Source organism: Pyrgilauda ruficollis, unplaced genomic scaffold, assembly GCF_017590135.1.
Source record: "Pyrgilauda ruficollis isolate IOZ18807 unplaced genomic scaffold, ASM1759013v1 scaffold34, whole genome shotgun sequence".
NCBI classification, from domain to species: Eukaryota; Metazoa; Chordata; class Aves; order Passeriformes; family Passeridae; genus Pyrgilauda; species Pyrgilauda ruficollis.
This window is the reverse complement of record NW_024524822.1, coordinates 1,558,534-1,583,299: the sequence shown is the minus strand read 5'-3', so window position 1 is coordinate 1,583,299 and position 24,766 is coordinate 1,558,534. Positions and strand designations below refer to the sequence as shown.

Sequence of the window (24,766 nt, the reverse complement as noted above, 5' to 3'; positions counted from 1 at the left end):
GGAAGTGTGTGCAATCAGGAAACGATCTCTCTCGGCAGCGCAGCACTTCCCACGCCTCCCAAAGCCTCGCCTGGGAGACTCGGGGGCCACGGCACGCCGTGACATAAAATTACCTTTGGGCAGGACTCGGGGAGGTCCCCGAGCCGCGCCCAGCACGGGCGGCTGCGCCCGCCGGGAGCCGAAAGCACAGGTGTGTTTACGGGAGCAGCTCCGGATCCTGCTGATAAGGCTCCTACCTTTGCGCTCCCGAGCCACAACAGAGCAATCGCACCCTCTTCAAACGAGACCTGGAAATGATACCACTGGAAATAGCTTTTATTGCCGCAGCTGCCCGTGCCGGGTGTGTGCCCCGCGGAGCTGCGCTGCTGCGGAGCGGCGCTCTGGGGAGGAGGCAGCTCCGCGCCGTTCACCTCAAATAACTCCGGGGCGATGTGAGGCTCACGCATGACCTGCCGTACTCCCTCAAGCACAGGTCCATCACGCTCCATCTGCCTCCAGCCCTCGCCGGGCCACAGCGGGTGCCCGGGGCTGAGGATAAAGAGCGGAGCAAGCGGGTAGAGACATTTCCCCGCCTCTGGTGACTCATGGCTCAGGCACGTCCAGAGCCAACAATGTGCCTTTGTGCTCGGAGATCTCAATGGATTTCTCTTTCGTGGTGTTGTCTCCTTGGCTTTTGAGCCTGTGTAAAGCCCGTAAATCCTGAAATAATGAATCCCACACAGTTTTGCTGCACCTGGCGCAAAGAAAACGCCTCCTTTTGTGGACATTGAACCTGACATCTGCTAGTTTCACTGCATGCCCGCCTGCCTTTAGAACAAAACAATGAATCCAACCATTATTCATCCCCTCCCCTGCCAGTCAGGATTTGAGAGCCTTCTATCATTTCTGTCAACTGCTCCAAGCCTCGGCTGAGTCAGTGAAACAGTGTCAAGGGCTGGGCAGTGAAATTTGGCCGGCAAGCAGTGCCCTGGAGCTAATCCCCCGCTCCGCTGTGTTTACACCCGCGGGGAACCCCGGCGGAGTGCCCGGTGCTGGTCCCAGGAGGCTCTCGGGAATCCCGCTGGTATTTTGGCACAAGAGGGAATGCTCGATTACAAAACCCAGGTGTGATGATGACAGGGGCCAGCGCTGGCTGTGATCACAGAGAGGCTGTGATGGCAAAGTGCCACCGCGGGGCACCGACAGAGCGGGGCACGGCTGATGCGGCTGTGGAGCTGCAAGAGGAGGTGGCACATACAGCACGACAGCGGCTGGGTCTGAGGAACAGCCCCAAGTACAGCCAGGGGACGAGGGGACAGGCAGAGAGCAGGGCCCTGCACAGCGCCCACTCCAGTTTGTGTCCATCACCCACTGCCTGTAACAGCACCAAGGGAGAGGGAAGAAGCAATAAGGAAAAGTAATCCCTTGTAACTGGGCCTCTCCAGCAAATTTGACTTTGTACCTCATGGTGCAGATTTAAAACCAGGACACATGGAATGGTTCCAAGATAAAGGATAAGCAATCAATACCATCTTTCTGGGCACCAGGCCCTCCAGGCACCAGAGGTGCCACAAGGCTGTGCAGTGGGTGGTAAGGGATTAAAGGTGATTTCTGTCATCTGTCACGCAGCTGAGGTGAATATGGCACGTCCCACCTCACTGTGGTGGTGGCACATGGAAAATATCCCCAAATGGGGAGGATGGAGAAACGGAGGCTGAGATCCCAGGGCTGCAGAAAAATGGCTCAAATGACAGAGCTGTCCAGCCTGTTTCTCTTTGTGCTGAGGGGCTGCAGTTACCACGTCTGTCGGAAGATGATCGTGCAGGTGACTGTCAGCATTGGAGATAAGGGGGAAATTGCAGCTGGGAGTTCAAGCCAGGGCTGCTCCCTGTGGCAGTTCACTTAAACAGGCCCGTGGGAGAGAAAGTGGTTTAGCAGAATTCATTCACTGCCTTCTGCCCTCCTGGGGACCTGCTGTTTTGGAGCCGGTCTCTTTTCCCCAGGGGGATTACCAGGCCTTTAACCTCCCTTGGATTTCTCCAGGGCCCTGTTTCTGTGTCTGGGAGGGTGCTCAGGGATTAGCCTTCCTCCCAGGAAGAGGCACAATCCCTAATGCACTCGAAATTCCTTAGCACCCCATGCTCACTAAGCCGCATGCTGCTGGAACCTGAATCACTCTGAGCTATCTCTGTCCTATCCCCATGACTGGATTTGCAGCTCTCAGATGGTCCCTTGTTTAAATTATCAGGATTTTTTTGCTTTCCTCCCCTTTTAGCTGCACCTGGGTCTCTTGTCCCTCGTGAGCTCTGCTCCTGTGTGTTCAGCCGCTGCCATGCAGAGGTGCCTGGTGCCTGTAGGTCCCTCACCTGCACCACAGGTTCATCAGACCTCATTTCCCTCACACAGCATCTGCCAGGTGCCATTTCCTGGTTTAAAAACTCAGCCAGAGAACGACAACAACAACAATAACAAATGAGAAAAAACCAGCTTTCCCAGAAATGTCTCTTTTTATTAAATCATGTCTTTAGCCCTAGAAACATTTGTGTACTCGAGGCCTGCTTATCCCACACAAAGCAGCAGAGCCCCAGAGGAACCGAGGCAGCAGAGATGGCAGAGGGCTCCTGAGTCAGGCAGGGTTGGCCCCAGCCCTGGGGAGCAGCAGCTGCCAGAAACCACAGCAAGGGCGCTGGTGTCACTGTAACCTCCTTCTCACTTTTCCAAGGAGCCAGCCTGCTGCTCCAGGGCCCACTGAGACCTGGGAGAGCACAGTCTTTGTTTTCAAAACTCCCCATTTGCCTCATGACCACTTTGGCCCCAAACCAGCATGTCCCAGGTTGGGCTCTCCAACCCCAGGGCTCTCTTGGGCCCAGCATTTCCAGCTCCTTCTGGCCCTGCTGTGCCTTCAGCTTCCTGCTGGGATGGGAGAGCAAGGAGGGCTCCGAGTGCCCGGACGTGCTGGGCAGGTCTGTGTGCAGCCACACTGCCCTGCACTCCAGCTGGGCTTGGGAAAGGAGCAGGACGCTGTCAGCTCCCTCCAAACTCCACAGAGAGCAGAGGCAGAATCAGCAGAGTGGTTTATCTTTGCAAGGTTTGTCCGCTGATCAATTCCACTGAAGTGGTCTGGGGCTCCCCTCCATTATTTTGATAATGTTGCTTCTTTTTCTGTGAAAGGTGAAAGAAACTTGCTTGGTGAAAGAAACTTGCTCAATCATCTCAGAGTTTAGGGACATTACTGGACATAATCTCTCCATCTCCACATTTACCAGACCCATTGTCACTGTTTCCTTTTCTCCTTGCTACTCAGGCACTGAGTTTTCTGTTCAGAAAGCTGCTGGTGTCCCCTCTCTGCAGAAGCAAAGGGAGCTGGAAATGAAAACTGGTGCCAGAACTCCAAGGGGAAAAAGATCCCAAAAGGGTGCTGGCTCCCAGCCCTTGAGAGCTAAGGTTGTGTTGTTGCTTGGTATCACAACTGAAGTCACCCCAGTTCCAGGAATAGTGTTATTAAAGAACAACAGGAAATGCACAGCAGAAAAGCTACAGCCCGTTCAGCATGTTTGGGTACAACTCCAGCCCGGTTCCCTGGGATGGGGAACACCAAACCCGCTGGGTTCCTTCAGCCACCCCCACCTGAACCCCCAGCAAAGTCAGGTCTGAGCACAGGGGCACAGCAGGGAGCAGGATCCCTGCTCAGGGGCCTCACTTGGCTGTGTTTATCTCTGAGGTTTTTAGGGCACTGCAAAGCTAAGGGCAAAGATCCCTGTCCTTGAATTCCCAGCTCTATACCAGCTCCACCTTTACAGTACCTTGTAGGTGGGTCGGTATTACTGCAATGGAAAATTAGCACTAAAAATACAAATTAGAAACCAATTATCTCATAATCCCCCACTTTTTACTCAAGCTTTTTGAATCCATTCAACGTGCATCTGAGCTGTCCTGAGCTAGAGACCAGGGGATGGTGGCAGTGACCAGTCCCTGGTCCAGCGAGCAGTCCACAGCCTCAGCAGCAGCTCAGTCACCCAGGTACAGCCCAACACATCCCTGCAGCCCTGGGAGGAGAGTGGGAGCAGGGCACGGGCTGTGTCTGAGGGTGAGGCTGTAGAGAGGGGAAAAAGCACAGCAGGGGCCACCCCAGGACACAGGACCAGCGCCTGGGGACACGGGACCAGCGCCTGGGGACACGGGACCAGCACGTGGCTCCATCGGGTGCTTGGGGGTCTCTCTCAGCCCAGCAGTGCAGGTGGAGAGGTTCCTCCTGCTAAAGGTTTGCAGGGCACTCCTGCTGTGATTATCACCAGGCCACTGGGATGCTGAGATAAGGAAGCTTGGAATGCCCAAAGAATTGAGTAATTACCCCAATTCTCGGAACACAGGGCAACAACCTGTGATGGGTCTTATCTGTCCTTACCTATGTCACTTTTATGGATACTGTAAAAGCAATACAATACTGTGAAAAAATTATTAGGTTGCATTAGTTCTTTAATATTTACTAAACATTTATGGAAAAAAGCAATGCCATTTCTCTTCAGATGGATTCTTTACATTTATTGTCCACAATGTTTATTCCTTTCAGTCTTTACATTTCTCACACTGACTGGCAGTAAATTGGGCTGAAGTTATTTCTGAACCAAAGCTGCTGCTGGTTCCCGGTGCTCTTTGATAGATCATGCACTGCCCCAACAAGAGGTTATCATACCATTCACTGTGCCCATGACACAGCAGGATCACCTGGGAATAACAGTGATCCCAATCAGGGTCAGGGCCCTTAAACCACCCATTTACACCCTCAGCTGCCACAGAGGAGATCATTAACAAGCTGGCTGACTTGCCAGTAAAGGTTTCCAGTTGACTTTGGCTTGTGTTTCCAGAATGAGAGTTAAAAAGCACTTCCATGGAAGATGCAGAAAGCCAGGGATAGGCTGTAGTCAGTGGGACAAAATACAGGATCACAGAGTCTTTACAGATGATGTGGAAAATGGTATCACCACTCAATAGCCCCTGGGAGGGCACTGGGATCCTCAGGAGGGCTGTCCCCAGCTCCAGGGACTAGCACAGCAAAACCCAGAGCACACAGCAATTCAGCTTGACCTGAGCTGAGCTTTACCTGAGCCCACCTGGCAGTGGGGCCCAGCTCCCCGGGAAGGAGGGCATGGCTCAGCACATCCCTGGTGGAGGGCTCTGCCAGCAGGTGCCAACTGGAAGGGCCCTGGAAGGATTTTCTCACTCACACAGTAACGTATCTTATCCTGGACTAAGACATGAATAATATCCAAGTGTGACTCAAACCAGCTTGTGAGAGGCTGAATGTTTACATTTAGACCAAGAGAGCAGAGCAAGCCTGGCATTCCACCTCCCGTGGGATTAAGAATGGGGCCAGGATTAAGGACACGGTCCCAGATCCTGCCAGTCTGGCTGTTTATAACCAGCATTTTCCATTCCTCTAGCCAAGCCCACTTGTGCTGCTGAGGGTGCTGAGCAGCCCTGCCAGCAGAGCTGGGAACAGGAACTGCCAGGCACAGGTCAGCAAGGCAGGAGCAGCAGGAGCCGTTTGTGGGGTGGCTCTGGGCCAGGATCCCGAGCAGTGCTCACACAGCCGGACACCACATCCCAGCTCACCCCTCCCTGCACAGGGAGCATCCCCCAGAGCTGGGGACAGAGCCTGGGGGTGAGGACACAGGAGCACATGGACATACCACTGGAAGCAGGAACCCTGTGCTGAGCTCCAGGCAGCAAGCCCAGGCTGAGGAATGAAGAATAAATTCCTTCCTGGAGTTTCCTGCACAGAGGCCGAGCCCCTTCACTGGCTCTGATGGCTCCAGAGGTGGGAGCAGGTGGGATCCCACAGCAGAGTCCTCACATGGGCAGGATGAGCTGGCTGGGTACCTTTTGTAGTGAGATGTTTTGCTGGAGCTACAAGGATTTTTCTGGTTTTTTTTTTTTTTTTTTTTTTTTAACACTGGAAGGGATTATCTAGGAATTCGTGTTTCCCGCCCCAGGCCTGGCGGTCAGCTGCAAAGGGAAGCTGGTGGCTGCAGCATGAGCAGAGGTGCAAAAAGGTTTATCTGTTTCTACCTATTTCTATATCCCATGGGTAACTTGAATTTTCTTCTTCCCTTTCCTTCCCAGCCACACAAGAGGAAAAGAGAAAAGCCTCTCTGAAAGTGCCACATCCACAGAGCCTATGATCCCTCAGGCCTCTCCCGCTGAGTGAACATTCCCTGCAGGCACCAGAGAACATCCTCGGGGCACTCCCAGCACTGAGCCAGCCTGAGGAGCAGGGCTGGGACAGCTGAGACCCTTCCTGGCCCCTCTCCTCTCCTGGAGGTGACACTGCCAGCTCGGGCCATAAGGCATTTATCACATTTAACAGGTGTGATAACACATCTACCCAGGCAAGGGCCGGGGGGTCACATCCAACACTGCCTCCAGCAAGGGCAGCACAAACCCCAGCCGTGGCTGGTGAACAGCCAGGGCTGGCACCCAGCTCAGTCATCTGGCTTTAATCTGCTTCTCTTCAAGTGAACCAGGTGTGAACCACTTGTGAACCACCAAGTGAACCACTCTCCTGCCCCTGCTAAAGGCAGCTCCAGAGCACAGAGCAGCAGCAGTTCCCTGGTGGGATGGAGCTGCTCTTTGCTCACCCCTCACCCAGCCCAGGCACACGGAACTGCCGGCGGCACAGGAGAGAACCGGTTTCAGACACACCCCGAGAGCAGGGTGCTGAGAGCTGAAGGAACAGGTAGGAGTGGAATGGCAGATGTGCCCAGCAGCCACAGCTGCCCCGGGCAGGGTGCTGGGGGAGCCCCGGAACCCCCAGGGGATGCTGCAGGAGCACAGGGGGTGAGGAACACAGGGGCCTTGGAGCTGTCCTGGCTGGGACCATGCTGGGCTCATCCTTTACAAGCTGGTCTCACTGAGGAAGTTTCAGGCTCTATTTTTACCTCTAAAGTTTAAATAATTGCAATTTTTATTTGCCTCTGCTGACCCCTTCCTTTCCCAGCAGCCACCAGAAAAACTCCACCAGTGAAAAAGGGGAAGAAAAGTGTTTTTCTCTGTCACCAGCGGTTAACTCCAAGGACGCTGCTGCATACAGACATCAAACATCACAACTCTATTCCAGTCACAGCTCTGAGAGAATTTCATCTCTTTAGGCATATGAATGCTACAAAGGAAAAAATATGTTCATGTCATAAACATCACAAGCTATCAGGAATATAGATCTTTGGAGGGAAATGCATTCATCAGTTGTCACATCCCATAAACTGCACCAGGAGAACAGTCCATAGTGTCAATTCCAACACAGAAATTACTGTACAATCTACCTTCTACTTTGCACCCCAAGTACTACAAGTGGTCAGTGAGGATATACAACAATTCTACAGAGAAATCACTCAAGTGGATACATAAATGGGCCCTTTGGGGGTTAAATAAGATTTTCAACAGTTGCACAATGCTACATTCATGCTACCAAGTTCACTGAATTGGGATTTGAGAAAGGAAGAACAGTTTGTCTGTCTCCAGTTAGGAGGTGAAAGGGTCAAAAAGGGAGAGAGTTTTGTGTCAGCATTTTAATCCTCCCACAACCATTTCCTTCTCCAGATAACATGACTTTGTGCTTTCACTGCACCTCTGGCTCCCACCTCTCACCGCAGAGCTGGTGGAAGCTCCAATGTTAAAACAGTAATTGGCATAAATTTTGGGTTTTCTTTTACATCTGGCATTTTCTTCCAAAAGCTACAGACTGGTGCCTGCTCTCCCCTTCGCTGTAAGTCTGGCAAACCTGACTGAGTCCAGGGATGAGACGTGGCTACCAAAGCTCCCAACCTGGGGGAGGCACCAGCCCACACCTGTCTGTGTGGCTTTCAGTGACTTCAAACTACCTCTCTCCACCCATTCCTCTCCTTACTGTATGTACATTATTTCTTCAAAAGTTTTGCTATAAAACTGCTCTAAATGTCAAGGGTTCAGCAGTTCTAGCCAGGGACCTACTCCCCAAAATCACAACCACGGGTATGGCACAGGGGAAGGAGGACTCTACAGATCAGAACACCAAGTTCTCTTTGTAAGTAGTTAAAAGAAGATTTGTACATGTATTTTCCTTCACTTCACAATCAATAAATTCGAGATACCAGGAAATCAGGAAAATAAGGTAATCCTTCCCTGTTACTTCCTTTGCTTGTAAAAGAAATAACTTGTGTCACCTCCCAGAATTGCCAGTGACCTACACAGACTCTTAAGTACTATTTGTCCTCTGAAAGGACAGTAGAATGTGAAAAAAGCCCCATTCCCAAAACCAAAAAAGCACCCCCTAACCCAACCAAACAAAAATAAATAGATTCCAAAAGGTACCATCAAATATGAAGTACAGACCTGGGCTCTCAGGCTGCTCTGACAGAGCTTAGGGTTTTCTCTGTCCTCCACAGGAAGGAGCTGAGCAGCTCAGACCAAGAAACAGGTCAGGGGAAAAGGGGTGGGTTATGCACAAACAACTGGCAATCAAGTGAACAAAGAGTCAAACTCATGCTCCAAGCCTGTGCTGTGTCCCTCCAGAAGCATTTCTGCCGAATGCCTCAGTGCTCAGCCCCCTCAGAGGGGTCTCCACACAGGAAGAGAGCTCCTCTCCCAACACACAGCAAAACACCGGCATGAACAATTAATTACCATGGCTATTAATTTCTAATTATTTTTTATACCAAAGCGAGCCTGACGGAGGCTTCCCAGCCAGGTCCCGTGTTTCTAACCTAAAGTATTTCAGCAAAACTAAAGTTCCATAGTTTTGCAAGCAGCAAAATAGAAAGAAGTTGTGGCTAACTGGAGGAGAACTACACATTCGTGAGAGCACGTACAGGTAGTGCAGCACAGCTACTCTGAAAGGAACCAAACCAATGCAGCAGACATGCAGGGTCTGCTAACTTATGTTAAAACCATGTTTGCTGGTGATTAAATATGTCTACAGAAGATATATTACCATTCTGAATATATTTTCAAGCAGACCAAAAATACCTCATCTATTGGTTATGGTGTGTTATTTTTAACTAATTAAATATCAGGAGGGATTTTACCCCCTCCCTCGCTATAAAAATTGCACTTATTTTCTATTAAACAAAACAAACAAACAAAAAGAAGATTTCAATTCTATATCCCAGTATATATTCACATGGAAACGGGATCATCTTGCTCTAAGCTTGCAGGAGCAGGAGAGAGCATCCTTGCTCTCCAGGACTCCCAGCACAGAAAGTCCCACCAGGACAACCCCCTGCTCCCTCTGTGCTCTGGTGACTTCTTCGCTGTAGTGCATGGGTTAATTGGGTTTGTGTTTTTTTGTAAGAAAACCTGAGCTTCAAAAGTCTTTAAAAGGACCTGGAATCAAATCTGGCCCATTCTGACCCAAAACAGCTCAGTTCTGCCAGGAACTCCATCCTGTCCTCGTTTCCCACAGCTCCTCCAGAGGCCCCACGGCTCGGACTGAGGCCAGCGAGGTGTCACTGTCACCCCCTTCCCTCCAGTCTCTCTTGGCCCAGGAGACTTTTCCTGCCGACACTTCCGAGGGCTCCTCCTTCCCTCCCTTTAGCACTGCTGCCTCCCGTAGGGCTGTGAAGGGCTCCCTGTGCCAATAAAAAAGTCTCTCTGCAATAAAGCATGACTTCTTGGACACTGGTGATGAGCTTCCTCTTGCAAAGTCTTCTCCAGCTCATAAAATGTCATCGTAATCCAACAGTTTGGAGTGCTGGCGGGTCTTCCAGAGGCGGTAAAGGCGGAAGTCAAAGTAAGTCTCAATCATTTGCTTACCTAGAAGTGAAATGAGGCAGAGGGGTCACACCCTGAAAGGAGCACCAGGGAGAGGTGACAGCACACAGCAGCACAAACCCCCAGCCCAGCCGTGGCACAGGGACCCATCCATGGCAAACGCTGACACTGGGCACGTGGAGGGGCCCGTGAGAGCCAAACATCTTTTCAGATCGCCTCAACCATGAACAGCTCCCTGTAATCCCTTGGCAGGGCTTGTTCCTGGGGGCAGGAACTGAGCACAAAGTCTGTCTCCAGACTTTGACCTCTCTGCTCTGAGGGCTGAGGAGAGCTGGGGGCTGGACATGATCAGCCACAGCCTGCATGAGGCACAGGGACTTCAGGGGCTGTAAACCAAGAGTTAACTCCTTGTAAAGAAACACTAAAAATAATTAACACTGAAAATTCAAATTAAAAAATACGCGGTTTTCTTTTTAATGACCAGGCCATCCCTGTCCTGCTCCTGTCTGTGCTCCCAGCAATGAGCTCACAGCACACACCAGTGCCAGCTGTGCCCCCCAGCCCCTCTGATTGAACGGGATCTCACAGGCAGCCAGGAGGTGCATTTGACAACACAAGGGCAAACAACCCTGCACTCAGACAGGGCTCAAGGAGGGGATTTTCATTTGTGAGGCCTGATTAAGATTAGTTTTAGATGACTTTGCAAAGGATTACAAGGGTACACTCTTAGTACGTCCCAGACTGATCAAGGGGATAAATTCAGACGTATTCTTCAGCCCAGCTTCCTGAAAGCTCAGCTGCTCTAATGCCTGCACACAGAACCCACTGCCTGGCCTGCTGAGCTGCCCACAAACCTGGGAATTTCCCTGAAAGCTGCTCCTGAACACATCCCAGCATGTTTGCTCCTGTGCAGGCACCGTGTGCAGCTGAACTGATCAGGCACAGGAAACTGAACAGGCTGGGCTGGAGGGACGTGTCCCTGCCCATGGATGGGCTGGAGCTGGGGCATCCTTAAGGTCCTTTCCAACCCAAACCAGCCTGTGACTCTGTGATCTCTGCATCTCTGTGTTTTGTGAACTCTGCACAATTGAGCACCAACGTGCTCAACTCCTGCACATTCCTGAGGGTGAAGGGAGGTAAGGAAAACCCATCAGTGCTGAGACCAGAGCTGTGGGCAGCACAGAAGTGCCTATAGCTAAATCCTGCATGGCTTCATCAGCCAAGAACTACAGTAAAGATAAAAGAACATGGGCAAATTCAGAATCTGTCACTTGTGAAACTGCACTGTGAATTACTGACATTGAAAAGGAAAAATCCTGTAGCTTCTTGAAATATCCTGAGATACAGGAAAAAAAGGGAAAAGGGCCAGCAGGCTGAGCTGTAGAATGGCTCTGATGGGCCATATCCCAGTTGGTTACTGATACAATTCACTTGGTGCCAGTGGTTTGAGCTCTAGAGAAGAGATCCCAGCACACCTGGCCACAGAAAAGGTTCTGCTCCATGTGCATTTCCCCCACAGACTCCTCATGCCCTAATAATGATGGATTTTCCTACACTCAGCCTGGAAAGCTGTCTCCTTTGCATTGCCAGGACCCTTGGAGAGGCCTCAGGCACAACAAACAGGGCATTTGAAATGTGAATATATGCAGGAACTGCAAGGGGAAAGCAAGGGGCAGCAGCTGAACTACACACGGTGGTTACAAGCAAAACAAAGACCATGGCAGGACTTAAGGCAGTCAAAACTGCTTTTCATGAAGATGCCCCCCAAAGGAGGCAGACTGGTTAGCAAGGGGTGTGTGTGTCTTAATACAGGAAAAAAATTACCTTGAGCTGATAGTTCAAGTGGAGACTCAAAGGCAACCCTATAAGGATTCATTAAGTTTTTCAGATTCTGAAATAGCTAAAAGGAAAACATACCAGAGTTAACAGCTGAAAATAGTGATGACTCTGAGCACCCACAATTGCCCATCTTTGTTCTGGAAAACCTTCCTCCCATGTCCTTTAAAACATCTATCTCACCAGTAAATAAATAAGCCAAGTGCTTTCAATAACTCCTCTCCTCAAAGGTTTCAGTTATTTGTCCTACACATCACTAATCCTTCCTCCCCTGCCCCACATCCAGGGGGTTCTCCCACCCACAGCTCCCACAGGACAGCCAGCATGTTCCCAGCCAGCAGAAGAGGCAGGTTTAGAGCTCCCAGGGTGACTCTGGGTCCAGCAGACATTCCAGGGGTGACCCACAAGCTCCTACCTTCTCCCCATTGGGGTTTCCAAGAACATAGCAGCCCATGATGTGGATGATATTTGGTTCAGGATTGACTTTACTCATCAGCCTGCTCAACCTCTTCCAGAAGCTGGAAAAAACAGAACACATCATTAAAAAAAAAAAAAAAATCTCTCCTCATAGGCATGAGTAATGCCAAGGATGTGTGTACACAGCACTCAGATAGGGCCCAAGGTTTGTGTCCTGGGCAGGAAACTGCTCAGGAAGAGACATTGGATCTCAGACAAGGAAGAACAGGAGGAGAGCCAGGGCCTGAGGAGCAGGTCCAAGTCATGTGGCAGAGAAGGAGGAGCAGCCCATCGAGCCAAGGGAGCTCCAAGGTGAGGAGAAGGCAGCAAAGTCCCCCAGAAGTGCTTCTGGAGTGACAGTTTCACCAAGCATTCCCTCCAGCTTCCTCTCTCCCATTTCTATCAACAATTGCCCTTTCTGGTTCATTTCCAGGGCATGAAATCAGCAGGGAACAGCTGGAGAGATTGTTCTGAGTGAGCCAATACAGCCCAGGCAGCTCCATGTGAGCCCGTGCTTGGTGCTGCCCACAGTCACCCCCCTTGTAGTGCAGTGACTGTGACCAGGCACTTGGTGCCTGAGCGATGTGAAACACAACCCCCTCCCCTGGGCAGAGGGCTGGAGCAACTTTGGGGGGCTGTAAGCCCAGAAATTCCTCCACGGGTGTTCCAACCAGACTTCAGCCTCAGCTTTCCTCAGCACTGCCTCCCAGAAGCAAGCAAGTTGGATGGAGACATGGACTTCCAAGCTCCCCAGCTTTCAGCTGTGTGTTCACAGCTTCCTGCAGATCCCTGATTTATCAGCTTGGGAGCAGCTATGCCTGGGATGTGCTCAGAATCGTGGATGTGCACACGTGCTGGAGAATTTCACAGCCAGTGCCAGGCACGAGATTGCTGAGCAGATGTTGATTTTAATACTCAGTTCTCATGCCAACAAAAAGTTGTGTAGGAACAGGTTGGTGTACATCCTCTCCCCCACAGCCAGGCACTGTTAGCCAAGCAAGCTTGAGCCAGCACAAGCGTGTAGGCAGCAAAACAGGCAAAGCTTTACTCTCTGCAAGGAGCAGCAAAATTGCTCAGCACTCCCAGCTGAAGGCTGGTATGTTAGTGAAAAGCCTCCTCAGTAACAGACTGGACTTTGAGCAGGCTTTGCAGAGACAAATTCCATTTCCCCCTGGCCAGAGTCACCTGTGGGGGAACACCCTGGATTTCTGCCATAGCCACCAGCTTAGCAATGGTATCACAGTACCAGAGGCTGGAAGTGCATGTTCTCATTTCTGGTCAGAAAAGCTGTTTTTAGTAGAAGAAATACCTTTTCCCCCCTCCTTTTTGACAGTCCCTATCCACAGAGACACTAAACAGATATAAGAATAAATCTCCTGGTGACAGGGCTGCAGCACTCCAGGGATGAGCTCAGCTCTGCCACCTTTCCTGTCACCCCTGAATGAGCTGTAAGCTGCTATTCAGTGTCTCCTCAGCCTCCTCATCCCCTAACCAAGCCACCCCAGTTCCCTTCACTTCTCCTGCTCCACCACGTGCTGCAAACATTTGAGCAAATCCAACAGAGAAACACCATGCAAGCCCAGAACACAGCACAGCCACTCACAGGATCAGATCTTCCTCCTTCTCCACTTTGGCGAACGTGGCGACTTTGTTCTTTAACAAGTATAAGTGCCCGGGGCCTCCCTGCAAGAGACAGACAGACAGATGGAAACCCCTTTGCACAGGCCCTGGGGAAACAAACCCTGGATGCGTTTCCTGTCCTGCCCAGCCATTCCCAGAGGTGCCACAAGGGAGCAGGGCAGCCCTGCACTGCGGACACGTTCAGGGACATCCACACACGGGCAGTGTGCTGGGGGCTGGATTCCATGGCTTTTGCTGTTCCGTGCCCACATCACTCTAGAAAGGCACGATAATAGATTTAAAACGCTATTGTGGGTGGCTGGAGAGTAATAGGGAAGACAAGAAAGTCCCTGTCAGTTGGGGATGCTGGGGGTGGGCAGAGGAGCAGCTGAGCACAGCAGGGACAGCAGGCAAGGGCTGGCACTGCAGAGGAACTGGACTTGGGCAGCAGGAGAACAGGCTGACACAACACCAGGAACATTGTAAGTCACAATCTCCAGATCAGTGTGCAGCAAAGCTGCTTCTCTGCAGCACTGGGCACGTGGAGGGAGTTAGGTCAGGTCACCTCCCTCACTTCTCATGGCACAGCTGCTGGGGAAGCCCACAGCTGACCACCACAAGGAACAGCAAACTTGGGAAGGAAATCCCCAGCAATTCCCAAATCCAGCAGGGCCTAGACTGTCCCAGCCACAGCTCCAGCCTGACCCCTCTCCTGCATCCTCTGGTCTCCAGCTCCCAGCTGAGCCACCTGCCAGTCTGGCCCACAGCACACAGCACTGTCACTGTCACACTGCAGCTGGATGGAAACCATAACTGTGGCACTGCAAGTGCTTGTCCCTGTGTCTGGAATCCTTTCTAGGTCAGTGCTGATGTTGGTTTTTCTGGGGTTCCTTGAGAAAATCAGCCCAGCTCTTGACTTGGCCTCACTAAATCAGATTTGATTTCCTGCTGTCACAGCAACTTGAGACTGCTTCATGTCTGGGAAATGGGAAGTGAAAGCTGTGCCTTGGCAGCCACTTTAATGGAAGCTGACTTTGGAATATTGGTTCCTCTATGTCACTTTCCCCACAGAAAATGACAAATTTGTAACAAATCACCCAAGTGTTTAACAACTTTCATGTACCTGGCAAAATATCAGCATCTTCCAGATTTTGCAGCCTTTCCGATAAATGTTCAGCTTCTTCTCTATTTCCTCTGCAAAAAAACCCACCAACCAAACAAAACATGTTGGAAAAGATGAACCACGGACAAAGGTCAATATTAATGTTATTTCTTTACACTTAGTCCTGAGGGCAGGAAGCTGAGCTGAGGGGTGCTCAGTACATGCCAAGGATGCTGTGGGAGCAGGAAATGTCATCAGGTGACAGGGCAGAGAAGGATGGAACAGCACCAGACACTGCTCTGTAGTGACCACAGCTCCAGAGCAGCCCCAGCCCTCCGTCACTGCTCCCACTCCCCACCACAGGTACAATGAACAGGCACCTGCTGCCCTGTGCCTCAGTTTCCCTGCCACAAACCATGAGTTTAGCACAGATAACAGGACACAGAAGTGAGTGTTTATTACAGCAGCACATCCAAGAGCAACCAACTGACTGTCAGGGGTCACTGGGGTGACAAAAACAACTCTGTGAGTGGCAGCTGAATCACAGGGCAGCGGAGTGACTTAAATATTGATGGTTACATTTGCACTGGGCAGGAGATAAGAAAAGGAGGTAAAACTCACGTACCCAGGATGTCATCAAAGGTGGCGTGTTCATGGTCCTGGAAACCAAGAGAGAAGACATGTAAAGGTTCACTGTCACTCCACCAGCTCCCTAATAATCACACAATCCCATTCCAAGGAGGCTTTAAGAGCACATTTACACCAACTGATGGCTGCTGGTCACAGCAGCAGTAACCCTCACACTAAATCACATTTCAGCACAGAAGCTGAAGACTGAACAGTCCATGAAAATCAAATCCACTCAAAGGCTTGCAGCTGAAGCCTGCAGACACATCCAAAGCACAGACTGTCCCTCAGATGCTGTCAACATCAGCAATGCCTGTTTGCCCGTGTTTGGCAGCCACTCTCTGGCTCTACCCCTGTCCAAGCTGGCTGACAAACAGCTGCACTCCCAACACAGCTGCCTCTGCCACAGCAGGGTCATCAGGACCACTGAACAACCCTCCAAGGAAGAGAGACAAGAGCAGCAAGGCTAAACCCCAGCAGCACAGCCTGCTGCACACTGACAGTGGCCTTGCTGGGCTCCCAGTCTCACATTCCCTCACAAATTAAGTGATTAGAAAAAGAAACCCATGACTCCTCACTGCTGTATCAGACACCTGCTCAGGCCAGACTGCCAGGGAAAAGTCAGAGTTAAGTTAATGACTGACAGGGATGCTCCACTGCACGTGGGGTGATGAGGTTGGTGGTTCACTGCTGAGCTCTGAGTGCTGCTTATCCCAAGGATGAGCATAAGGAGGAGCCCTAAGCCTGGCAGTGCCTGTCCTGCCTTCCTGCCTTCCCTTGACAATCCTCCCACGCAGCTTGGCTGGGCCTGCAGAGCCCAGAGCCCACATGTGCCATTTCCACCCCACCTGACTGTTCCACCTGGACCTGAGCCCCCACAAAGCTATCCCAGACCCCAAAGCTGCGTTCAACACACTCCCAGCCCCTTCCTGATAGCTTTTCCAAACCACATCAGCATTTTGGAGTCACCCTAAAAGGAACTAGGGAAAAAAAGAAAGTGTCTATATGACTTGTGCTGTCATCACGGCAGAAGTGATGTACTTACATAGAGGATGGGGATGATGGAGGGGTCGTCCCTGCGGATAATTGTTGGGACATACTCTGCTTTGGGCACCTTGGAAGAGATGAGCTACAAAGGGGAAAAAAGGTGCAACAGCATGAGGAGAAGGCAGTAGAGTCTGGACAGAAGCACAAAGGCCATAAAACAGTGCCCTGCTCAGCTGGTCTCAGGTGTGACTCGAGGTAGCAGCTAACCCAGTCTATCCACATCCCAGGGGAAGGTTTCCAGCCCAGAGCACCCCCAGCCTGCTGAGTGCCCGAGTGTCACAAGAGCACATAGCTCTGCCCTCAGGCTGCACTGGGCCCAGAACAGGCTGGAAAGGGGAGACTGGGGTGCACAGAGGATGAAGCAGCTCATGCACCACCATGGATGGCTGTATCCCAGTGAGGATCACTCCTGCAAAACCACCTTTTGGCTGTAGGGAATGTTCAGTGTCTGGTGGGACCTGCACCAGGCACAGGGCTGCAGGTGCCAGACAGTGCCTGACAGCTCTGGCTGAAGCCTCAGCTGGCTCCAGCAGCGCCAGAGCCTGAACTCTGTTGTGATTCCAGGGCCCTCAGTTCCTCGCTGTGGGAGCAGAGCTGGCAGTGCTGCTCAGGTCTCTATTTTCAGGGTTAACAAGCCTCAGGCTGACTTGGTTCTGTGTTGGTGTCAGTCCTGCTCTGATGTGGACTACAGGTCTCTCCTTCTAGTTTTATTTCAATGCACTACTCCCAGCAGTAACAGATTTGAACCCATGTCATGTCTCGGTTCATCTCTGAGTGACTCTCCCAGACACCTGAGGCTGTGCCTACACAACAGACTTCCCATGAAGATCCTGAACTCAGCAGCACTGAAAGGACAGGCAGAGCATGAGCTGGAAACTCTCACCATTATTTTTGGTGGAATAAAGTCTTCTCCGTCACATGCCATGGCTTCAAGTTCCTTTTCTGCTTCCCAGTTCAAGTCAAAGTCACCATCCAGAGTCCCGCAGGAATCCTGAAGGTCATGGCCTGCCAGAACACAGGGAGCATTACGAGGGCAGAACAGCCTTTCCCACTCCATCCTGCCTTGGCAGCTTCCTCACAAGAGGTGCCACGACACTCGTGCTCTCTTGTCACCCACAGAGTGACAGACACCATTCTGGGGCTGGTGTCTTCAAACAGACAAACATGTAACAAATGAAGAGTGCACAGAGAGCTCACATCACGTGTCACAGAACTTCATCACTCTTGCAGTCACCAAGCTTGGTTTTCAAATGCTAAGTCACAACAGTCACCCTGTCACTCCAGAAATGGGGAAGGAGACAGAACACAGACAGACTCTACACTTCAGCACTGCCAGGCTGATAAGCAAAAGTCCAAAGACTTCAAAGCTGGTCTCCTTGTAGTAATTACTGCTCTGACTACATATATTCAGGGATTATAAAGAAAATCTGACTTGTTGGTCAGACTGATCCTGGCAGAGAAGTCTTAGAGCGTGCGTGAGGACAGCTGCAACAAACACAGTCATATTGCAACAGTAGACTTGAACTTGCTCTCCAAATCGACCTTACCTGTTGGCCTTCAATGCCTCCTGGGGAAAAAAACATCTGGAAGGAATATAATTGACCATTAAAGGTTAAAAACAGAGATGGTTGCTGGACTGAGGAAAGAGAACCGAGGTGCCACTGTTTGTGCCTTTGGGGATGTCCGAGTGTCGGTGGGCAGTGCCCGGAGCCTGTGTGAACCACGGCTTTTCCATGGCTTTCCCATGGCTTTTCCATCTGCCTCCGGGCAGCTGAGGGAGCAGGGAGGAGTCAGACTGCCAAACAACAGGGTCATGTTGTGAACCTGGCCTTTGATACACCTCCCCTTGCAACCTGGGTCTTCTACAGCTAGCAGGGCCAGATCTCGCGCTTACCTGGTAGATCAGGTCATTTCATTAGTGAAATTCACTTCAACATGGGCAAACTCATATCCACCAAGTTCCTGCCTACAGGCTTGCAATAAAATCTGTGTAAAACAGCCATTTCCTTTATAAGAATACAGATGCTGGCATTCCTTCCTGTAAATGAACACAACAGCATCTCAGTCCCCTCAAGCAGAACATGGCAGCATTACTGGGGATTCCCAGAGGGATTCCTGGCAGCCCAAATGAAGATCAGATTGCCCCAAGCTATCACCTGTGCAGGAAATCAAAGCTCCATCTCATCAGCTGTGTTCTTGAGCTATTCCAGGCTAGGAAAGAGCTCAGAAGGGGCTCCTGCATAGGAAGCCACGTTAGCCCCACTATGGTGAAAGGCAGCCTTGGACTGGTGAGTTTCCAGAGAGGTTGTTTTGGTGTCAAGAGGATAAGGGATGATGGGAACAGAGGGCTGTAAGAGAGCTGTACCACTGGGTACCCTTTGGCAACTGCTCAATAATCTGAGGTTGGATGAGTGGTGCTCTACAAATAAATACAGGTACACACAGATGAACAGGTACATACACCTGGAGCGCTACCTGCTCCGATCTCAGGAAACTAAAAAAAGATCACAGACAGGACAGAGGGCACAGAGCAGTTACTCCAGTGGGACTCCAGTCAACAACTGCTGGAGGGTTTGCCCACAGGAGGAAGCTCAAAGGACTCAGAACTCACTTTCTCGAGAGTCATGGAAGGAATCAGCTTTGATGGGAGTCGGGTCACTCCAGGACCTGCTGAAGCTTCTCTCACGCCGTTCAGCAAATGCTAAAGGATAAAACCAGAGCACGACATTAACATATCCCAAAGCACCTCTGCTGCTGCCAGCAAACAAATCATCCAGCAGATTGCCACCAAAGCCACACATCACAGACTCCCCTGGGCTGGTCCTTCCACTTGCCAAACGTGAGTCCTTTCCACACAGCAGAGACAAGTGCCCACTTGTGCACAGGATGGGACGTGGAACACAGAAAAAGGACAACACTTGATGGTCTCTCCTTAAATGCACACAGCTCAAACCTCAGTTTAACCAAGGCCAGTCCAGTGTCCCAGTGTAAGTGCTCAGATTCCAAGGCCTCACAGAAACATGCACTGCACAGCTAAAATGACACCTGCATGGCCAGAAGGCAGCTGTAGCTCTCCAGTAAGTTTTCCCTTCATGTTCTACTGGCATCCCAGTCAGAGCTGGACCAAACAGCAGGGAGGGGATGTCTCTGTAAAGCTCACGCTTTCTACATTCTGTTGCAAAAGAGGAAATCCTTCAGCCTTTGCTTGCCTGCACTCTTGTGAGCACTACTCACTTTTTTTCCTCCCAAGGAGTGCTGTATTGTTTGCACTGGCATTTCCCTAGCACAAACCAGGGAGCTTGGCTCAGACGGCTGCACCGCAGGCAAATTCCTGGGAACTGGCAACCACCGTGTCTGACTTGGCAAGCCCATGTGAGAGCCATTATGCCAGGATTAACAGCCACTTATGGGCACTAATACCTATTTCTGGTGGCAGACAGAGTGTGCAGCAGGGAATTGAGTAACAGCAGCACAGGAATTCACTGCAGATCAGCATCACAAGAGCAGCCTGTCCCCTGCTGAAGTGTGGCCAGGGTGGGTGTCTGGGGACACAAACCATGTCTTCAAGTTCTTCAGGTGATCTCCATCTTCAGCTTTCAGATAAACGCAGGCATTTAGCTATTGTGCACAGAAAGAAAGCTTTGAAAACATGACCCAAGAGTTCCTGAGGCAGAGGCATGCCTGAGCTTCAGGGAGGTAAGCCCTGTCCATGTCAGGCAGTGCTAACTCAGATGCTGATGAAGACTCTGGAAAGTGCAAATCTCTTTGCTGATCACTTTCCATAGCATATGAGAAAGGAAAGAATGCAAACTGAACTCATCAATGCTTTGCTGTGGGCACTCTGTACATGATGCCTGGCCAGGGAGGTTGGGAAGAACAAGATGTTTCTCTTCTGGAGCAATCCTCAGCTCCCAGGAGCAGGTTACACCACTTTCACAGCACTAAGGGAGCTGCCCAATCAAGTTTTGGAGGATTATTGCCTTCACCAGGGAAAGGGAACTGCAATTTTGCAGGCCTAAGAGGTGATTTCTTCCCCAGTGAGGCATAACACTCCCTGGTTTGCCCCTTGCTCCAATCTCTTCTCTGATCCACTTCTTTCTTATTTCCACCATCATCTCAGTTGCCACCAGGCAACTCTCCCCCAGGGCCAGCTGTGGAGATGACAGGGGGACAGGGCAGGAGAGCACAGCCAGCAGTCTGTGTGGCACACGGAGCCACAGCAGGTCACAGCTGCAGAAAGATGCCAGGCAGCTCTGCTGGACTCACAGCTCGGGTTCTCCTCACTGGCCTCCACCCCAGTGGTCACCAAAATCCACACAGGGGACAAGGATGCAGTGGCTTTCCTTCCATGATGCCTTGCACCAGAGATGTCCCACAGCCACAGCAGAGGGTCCTTGGGAACAGCCTCCAGGCTGCTGCAGGCATCCACATGTCCTGGACACTTGCAACCACCTGGCCTTCTTGTTTGTAGGGTAAAATGGCACCAACTGGTCAATTCCTGTCTCCAGCCCAAAGCCAGGTCCTTTCAACCCACATCTGCATGTGACACGAACCCCACAAAGCCCAGCTCCTCACAGCCACACTTCCAGGTGCTCACTTACTTTGTGCTTTAACCCTTCGGCTTCCCACCATGCGGAGGTGCTTCCGAAAATTCCTGAAAGAAAGGCCAAACACAACCTTTGAGAAACATGACAAGAAGCAACACCTGGGCCCAGCAGGACTGTGAAAACAGGGAGGAAGAAAATAAAATGGGGATGATGACATATTTCCTTCTGGGCATTCCAAAGCTGGAGACCAGGTCCCCAGCCCGAAGTGATTTAGTGCTGGGATGGTGATGTTCGTTAAGTGGGGCTGTTCTGAGCCCCCTGGGCTGGTGGTACTGGGCAAGTGGGGTCCCAGAGGGCAGCCCCCTGCTCATGGCTGCTTTCCCTTTTCTCTGGTTAAGCTTTACCTGTGCTGTATTTGCTGAGGACATCCACTGCTGCCCGTGCTGGCAGTGTTCCCTCTTTTCCTGGTAAAGAGCAGTAACTGCTCCCCTCTCTCCAGCAGAACGAGGGGTGCCCAGGCCCTGCACACTCGTGGCTGTTCTCATTCCCAAACACAGCTCCTAAAACCCCTCCTGTGCTGTTGGTAATCATGCTGCTCGTGCTGCTTTCCAGGCACAGCTGGGGAGGACCAAAGCATGTTCTCCCTCCTTGCACAGCAGGGTTCAGTGATGCTGCCTGTCCCCACGGGCCTGCTCTCCCTGTGTGCTGCCCTGGCCTCACAGGCAGGTCCAGAGGGGCTGCAGAGCACACAGCTCCAGGGGAAAGCCCTGGGGAACAGCTACATCCCAGAGTCAGATCTGTGTGAAACAGAATGTCCTGGCCACTCCTCAGAGGCCATGGCAAAGGGACTCTGTCCAGCCCCTCCGAGTGCAAGGGACCAGTTTCTCTCAGATTCTCATCACTCACGAGGCAGGAACAGGACAGGAACAAACAGGACACCAGAAGAGACAGGGAGAAACAGCATCAAGAGCAGTGTCACCTCTCCATTAACTCTATTTAGTAACTGTGGCTTCACCCCACAGTGCAGCCCCAGGATGACAGAGAGCCCATGCACTGGGCACCCTGGAGTGGGGGAGCCTTCCTGGATTCCTTGTGGCCCCCAAATACAGGGCAAACACCAGGCAACAGACACCACAGCTGGTGAAAGGGGTAAGTCACAAGTTGTCTGGCTCACACACAGGTTAGTGGGATGAGTAAGGACATGGTACAACCATGCAGATGCTTCAGCAAACTGACTGGACCAAAAGACACTTCCAGCACTGACAAGAAGTTGTCAGAGAAACTCATATACATGTGCTCCTGTCCAGGAGATCCACACAAACACAGTCCTCGTGGGAGAGCACTGCACCCATGTCACCTCCTGCTCCTCCCCTCTTTGGCCTGGGAGCCCTTGTTGTCATCAGGCTCCAAATTCAGCAAGAAGCAAAACCAGCAGCTGGGAGCAGCATTATTCCATGCCAAACTTCTGTCTACACTTGGGCTATTAATGCTTCCCAAAGATTTATTTTGTCTCTACTTGGGTACATGAAGATTCACTGCTGTGGATCAGACAAGTGCCTCTTTAGGCACACCCCTAGCCTGGTTCTTTGTACGAAGCCTTCTGGAGTGCACCATCACCCCAGACAACTTGTAAGACTGACAACTGGGTCTGTCTTACAGTGCACTCAACTAAAATCCAAACAAATACAACATTTTAAAGGAACCAGGGCTGTTCTTTACACAAAAATGTCTCAGACATATGTTATATGGAAATCTTTATGGTCTGTTGTGGGCCTGAGATCATACCAGACACTGAGCACCATTGTTAATTGCCCAAGGCCACTGTCACATCCTTTGGGCTTTTGGCATTTTGGACTAAAACCCACTTTTCTTTTAAATGCTCAGCTGTCCTCTACACGGAGGACTTTTTTCAGACCCTGGGGGAAGAAGGGTAAAGCAGCCTTTGCCATAGAAGAAGGGTGCTCCCAGCTGCCTGTACAGCTTGGGCTCTCCCTTGAGAGACCTAAATACCATCTCCTAAACTCTGCTGAGAGCAGCTCCAAGGAGAATCCAGCTGTTCAAGGTTAATCACTGCACTAAACACTCACAGAATGGGAAAAAGGCCTTTTGCTCCATCTATTTTCTTCTAGAAAAAACAACACTTTGGAAAAGAAGTGCAAGTCTGGGACTGCCTCCTAATTTGGCCATGCTGTGAACTTCTAGATCCTTCTGAGGCTTCTTGCAGCTGCCTGGCTCCTCAGGCTCCTCTGTGCCTGCATGTCACCAGGACAGGCCCTGGGAAGCTGCAGCCAGCTCTGTCAGCAGTGGGGTCCCCAAATCTGCCCAGCTGTCCCGCCTGGCTCCTGTAAATGCGCCCAGGAGCCCTGTGGCACTTGATCCCTTGCAAGATCCCTTCACCCATCATGACACAACCAGAATCCTTCAAGTTTCAGTGATGAAATCTAAATCTCCCTTTTCTGAGCAGCTCTCCTCCAGTGTGCCTCATGGTCTGCATGACCCCATGGCACCTCCAGGGTATCCATCCCAGCCAGAGGGGCTCCAAGACGTTGCAGTCCCACTCCACACCCTGCAGCTCTGCCTGCAGTGGGTCACCACACGCTGCCCAGAAGACTTTTCACTACCCAAACTCCTGGCAGCACCTCTCACACTCCCCTCTCTGGCTGCTCCTGTAGTGGGCAAAGCTCTGGGCACTCCTCACTCCACAGGCAGCAGCATCCCTGTGGCCACACCACACAATCCAGCCTCCCTGGACACCAGGACAGCACTGAAGGGGCTGTGTGAGAACAGCTGAACCCTGAAACACCCACCAAGGGCTGCACAACAAACACCCAAACACACAGCAGGGCTCTCCTTGCTCCCTGCAGGACAGAGCTGAGCTCTGCCAGCAATCCCTGCAGCCAGAGCCCCTCCACTGCTGTCCCACCTCCTCTCTGGGACACCTGGCCCCAGCCAGGCTCCCTGCCCTGCCAGCCCTGCAGTGTGCACAGCAGGAGAAGGGACATGGCTTGGCTGAGTCCATCCTCCCTCCTGACTACACAGCCCCACCAAGGTTCACAACTGCTCCTGTACTCACAAGCCATTTTCTAACCAAGACTTGCCTCTGCCTAACCAATTCTGAGAAATCTCTCTTTTTAAAGATACACTGTCTATTTGTTTAGAGTGTCTATAGTTTGGATTTTTATTTCTCTTTGTTATTCATGAAAAAACCTCACCATTCTGAAGTTACTATAAAAAATATTGCCTGGCAATTTCTCAGTTAAGACAATCTGATGTTTTTCTCCCACTTGGTTTTGAACAGTGCTGAAGTGATCATGGTAGTTTTAAACCAATTACACAGACACTGTGTTATCCTTTTTAGTAGGCTGCCGCAACTCTTGGCACATTTAAAAAACCAAACCAGTTCTGATTCCTACTGTTGAGTAGATGATGTGCCATAGGAAGCCTGCAGAAGGAAACCAGGCCTTTCTGTAATACCTGGAGACAAGGAATCAGTCCCCATCCACTTTTATTTCCCTTCTATTATTGAAAAAAAAAGATTTAAAAATAGACTTCTGGTCACTAGAGATGTCAATTTTGCCTAGGTCTCAGATTTTTGAGGTGCATTTGTACATGCAGCAATGGCACATACAGTATTCATCTAGCCTCAAACGAATTCCTGCCTGTGGCAGGGGAGTTGGAACTAGATCATAATTTAGGTTTCTTCCAATCCAAGCCATTCTGTGATGACACGAAATTCCAAACTGGAATGGGGAAATTGCATCTTTAATTTTTTAAGTATGCATTTTTCCGGCTGAGGCACAGATCATGT

The 24,766-nt window shown here is 51.0% G+C and overlaps 1 protein-coding gene across 7 annotated transcripts in view; it reads right to left on the bottom strand.

Moving 5' to 3' along the window:
- Positions 1–4,437: 4,437 nt before the first annotated feature.
- The window catches only part of NSMF (NMDA receptor synaptonuclear signaling and neuronal migration factor), a 48,082-nt gene continuing 27,753 nt past the window's right edge, over positions 4,438–24,766 (bottom strand). For 4 of the 7 annotated variants that reach the window (XM_041474956.1, XM_041474957.1, XM_041474958.1 and 1 more), the window contains 10 exons: positions 21,013–21,065; positions 19,023–19,112; positions 17,295–17,416; positions 16,410–16,493; positions 15,363–15,396; positions 14,759–14,829; positions 13,619–13,698; positions 11,975–12,077; positions 11,548–11,623; positions 4,507–9,765 (listed from right to left, as the gene is read on the bottom strand). In XM_041474956.1, coding sequence (XP_041330890.1) covers positions 9,668–9,765; positions 11,548–11,623; positions 11,975–12,077; positions 13,619–13,698; positions 14,759–14,829; positions 15,363–15,396; positions 16,410–16,493; positions 17,295–17,416; positions 19,023–19,112; positions 21,013–21,065 — 811 coding nt within the window. In that variant the 3' untranslated portion in view covers positions 4,507–9,667. Of the gene's footprint in view, positions 9,766–11,547; positions 11,624–11,974; positions 12,078–13,618; positions 13,699–14,758; positions 14,830–15,362; positions 15,397–16,409; positions 16,494–17,294; positions 17,417–19,022; positions 19,113–21,012; positions 21,066–24,766 lie in introns of all 7 variants that reach the window. The other 3 variants (XM_041474961.1, XM_041474962.1, XM_041474960.1) reach the window with 2 other exon arrangements.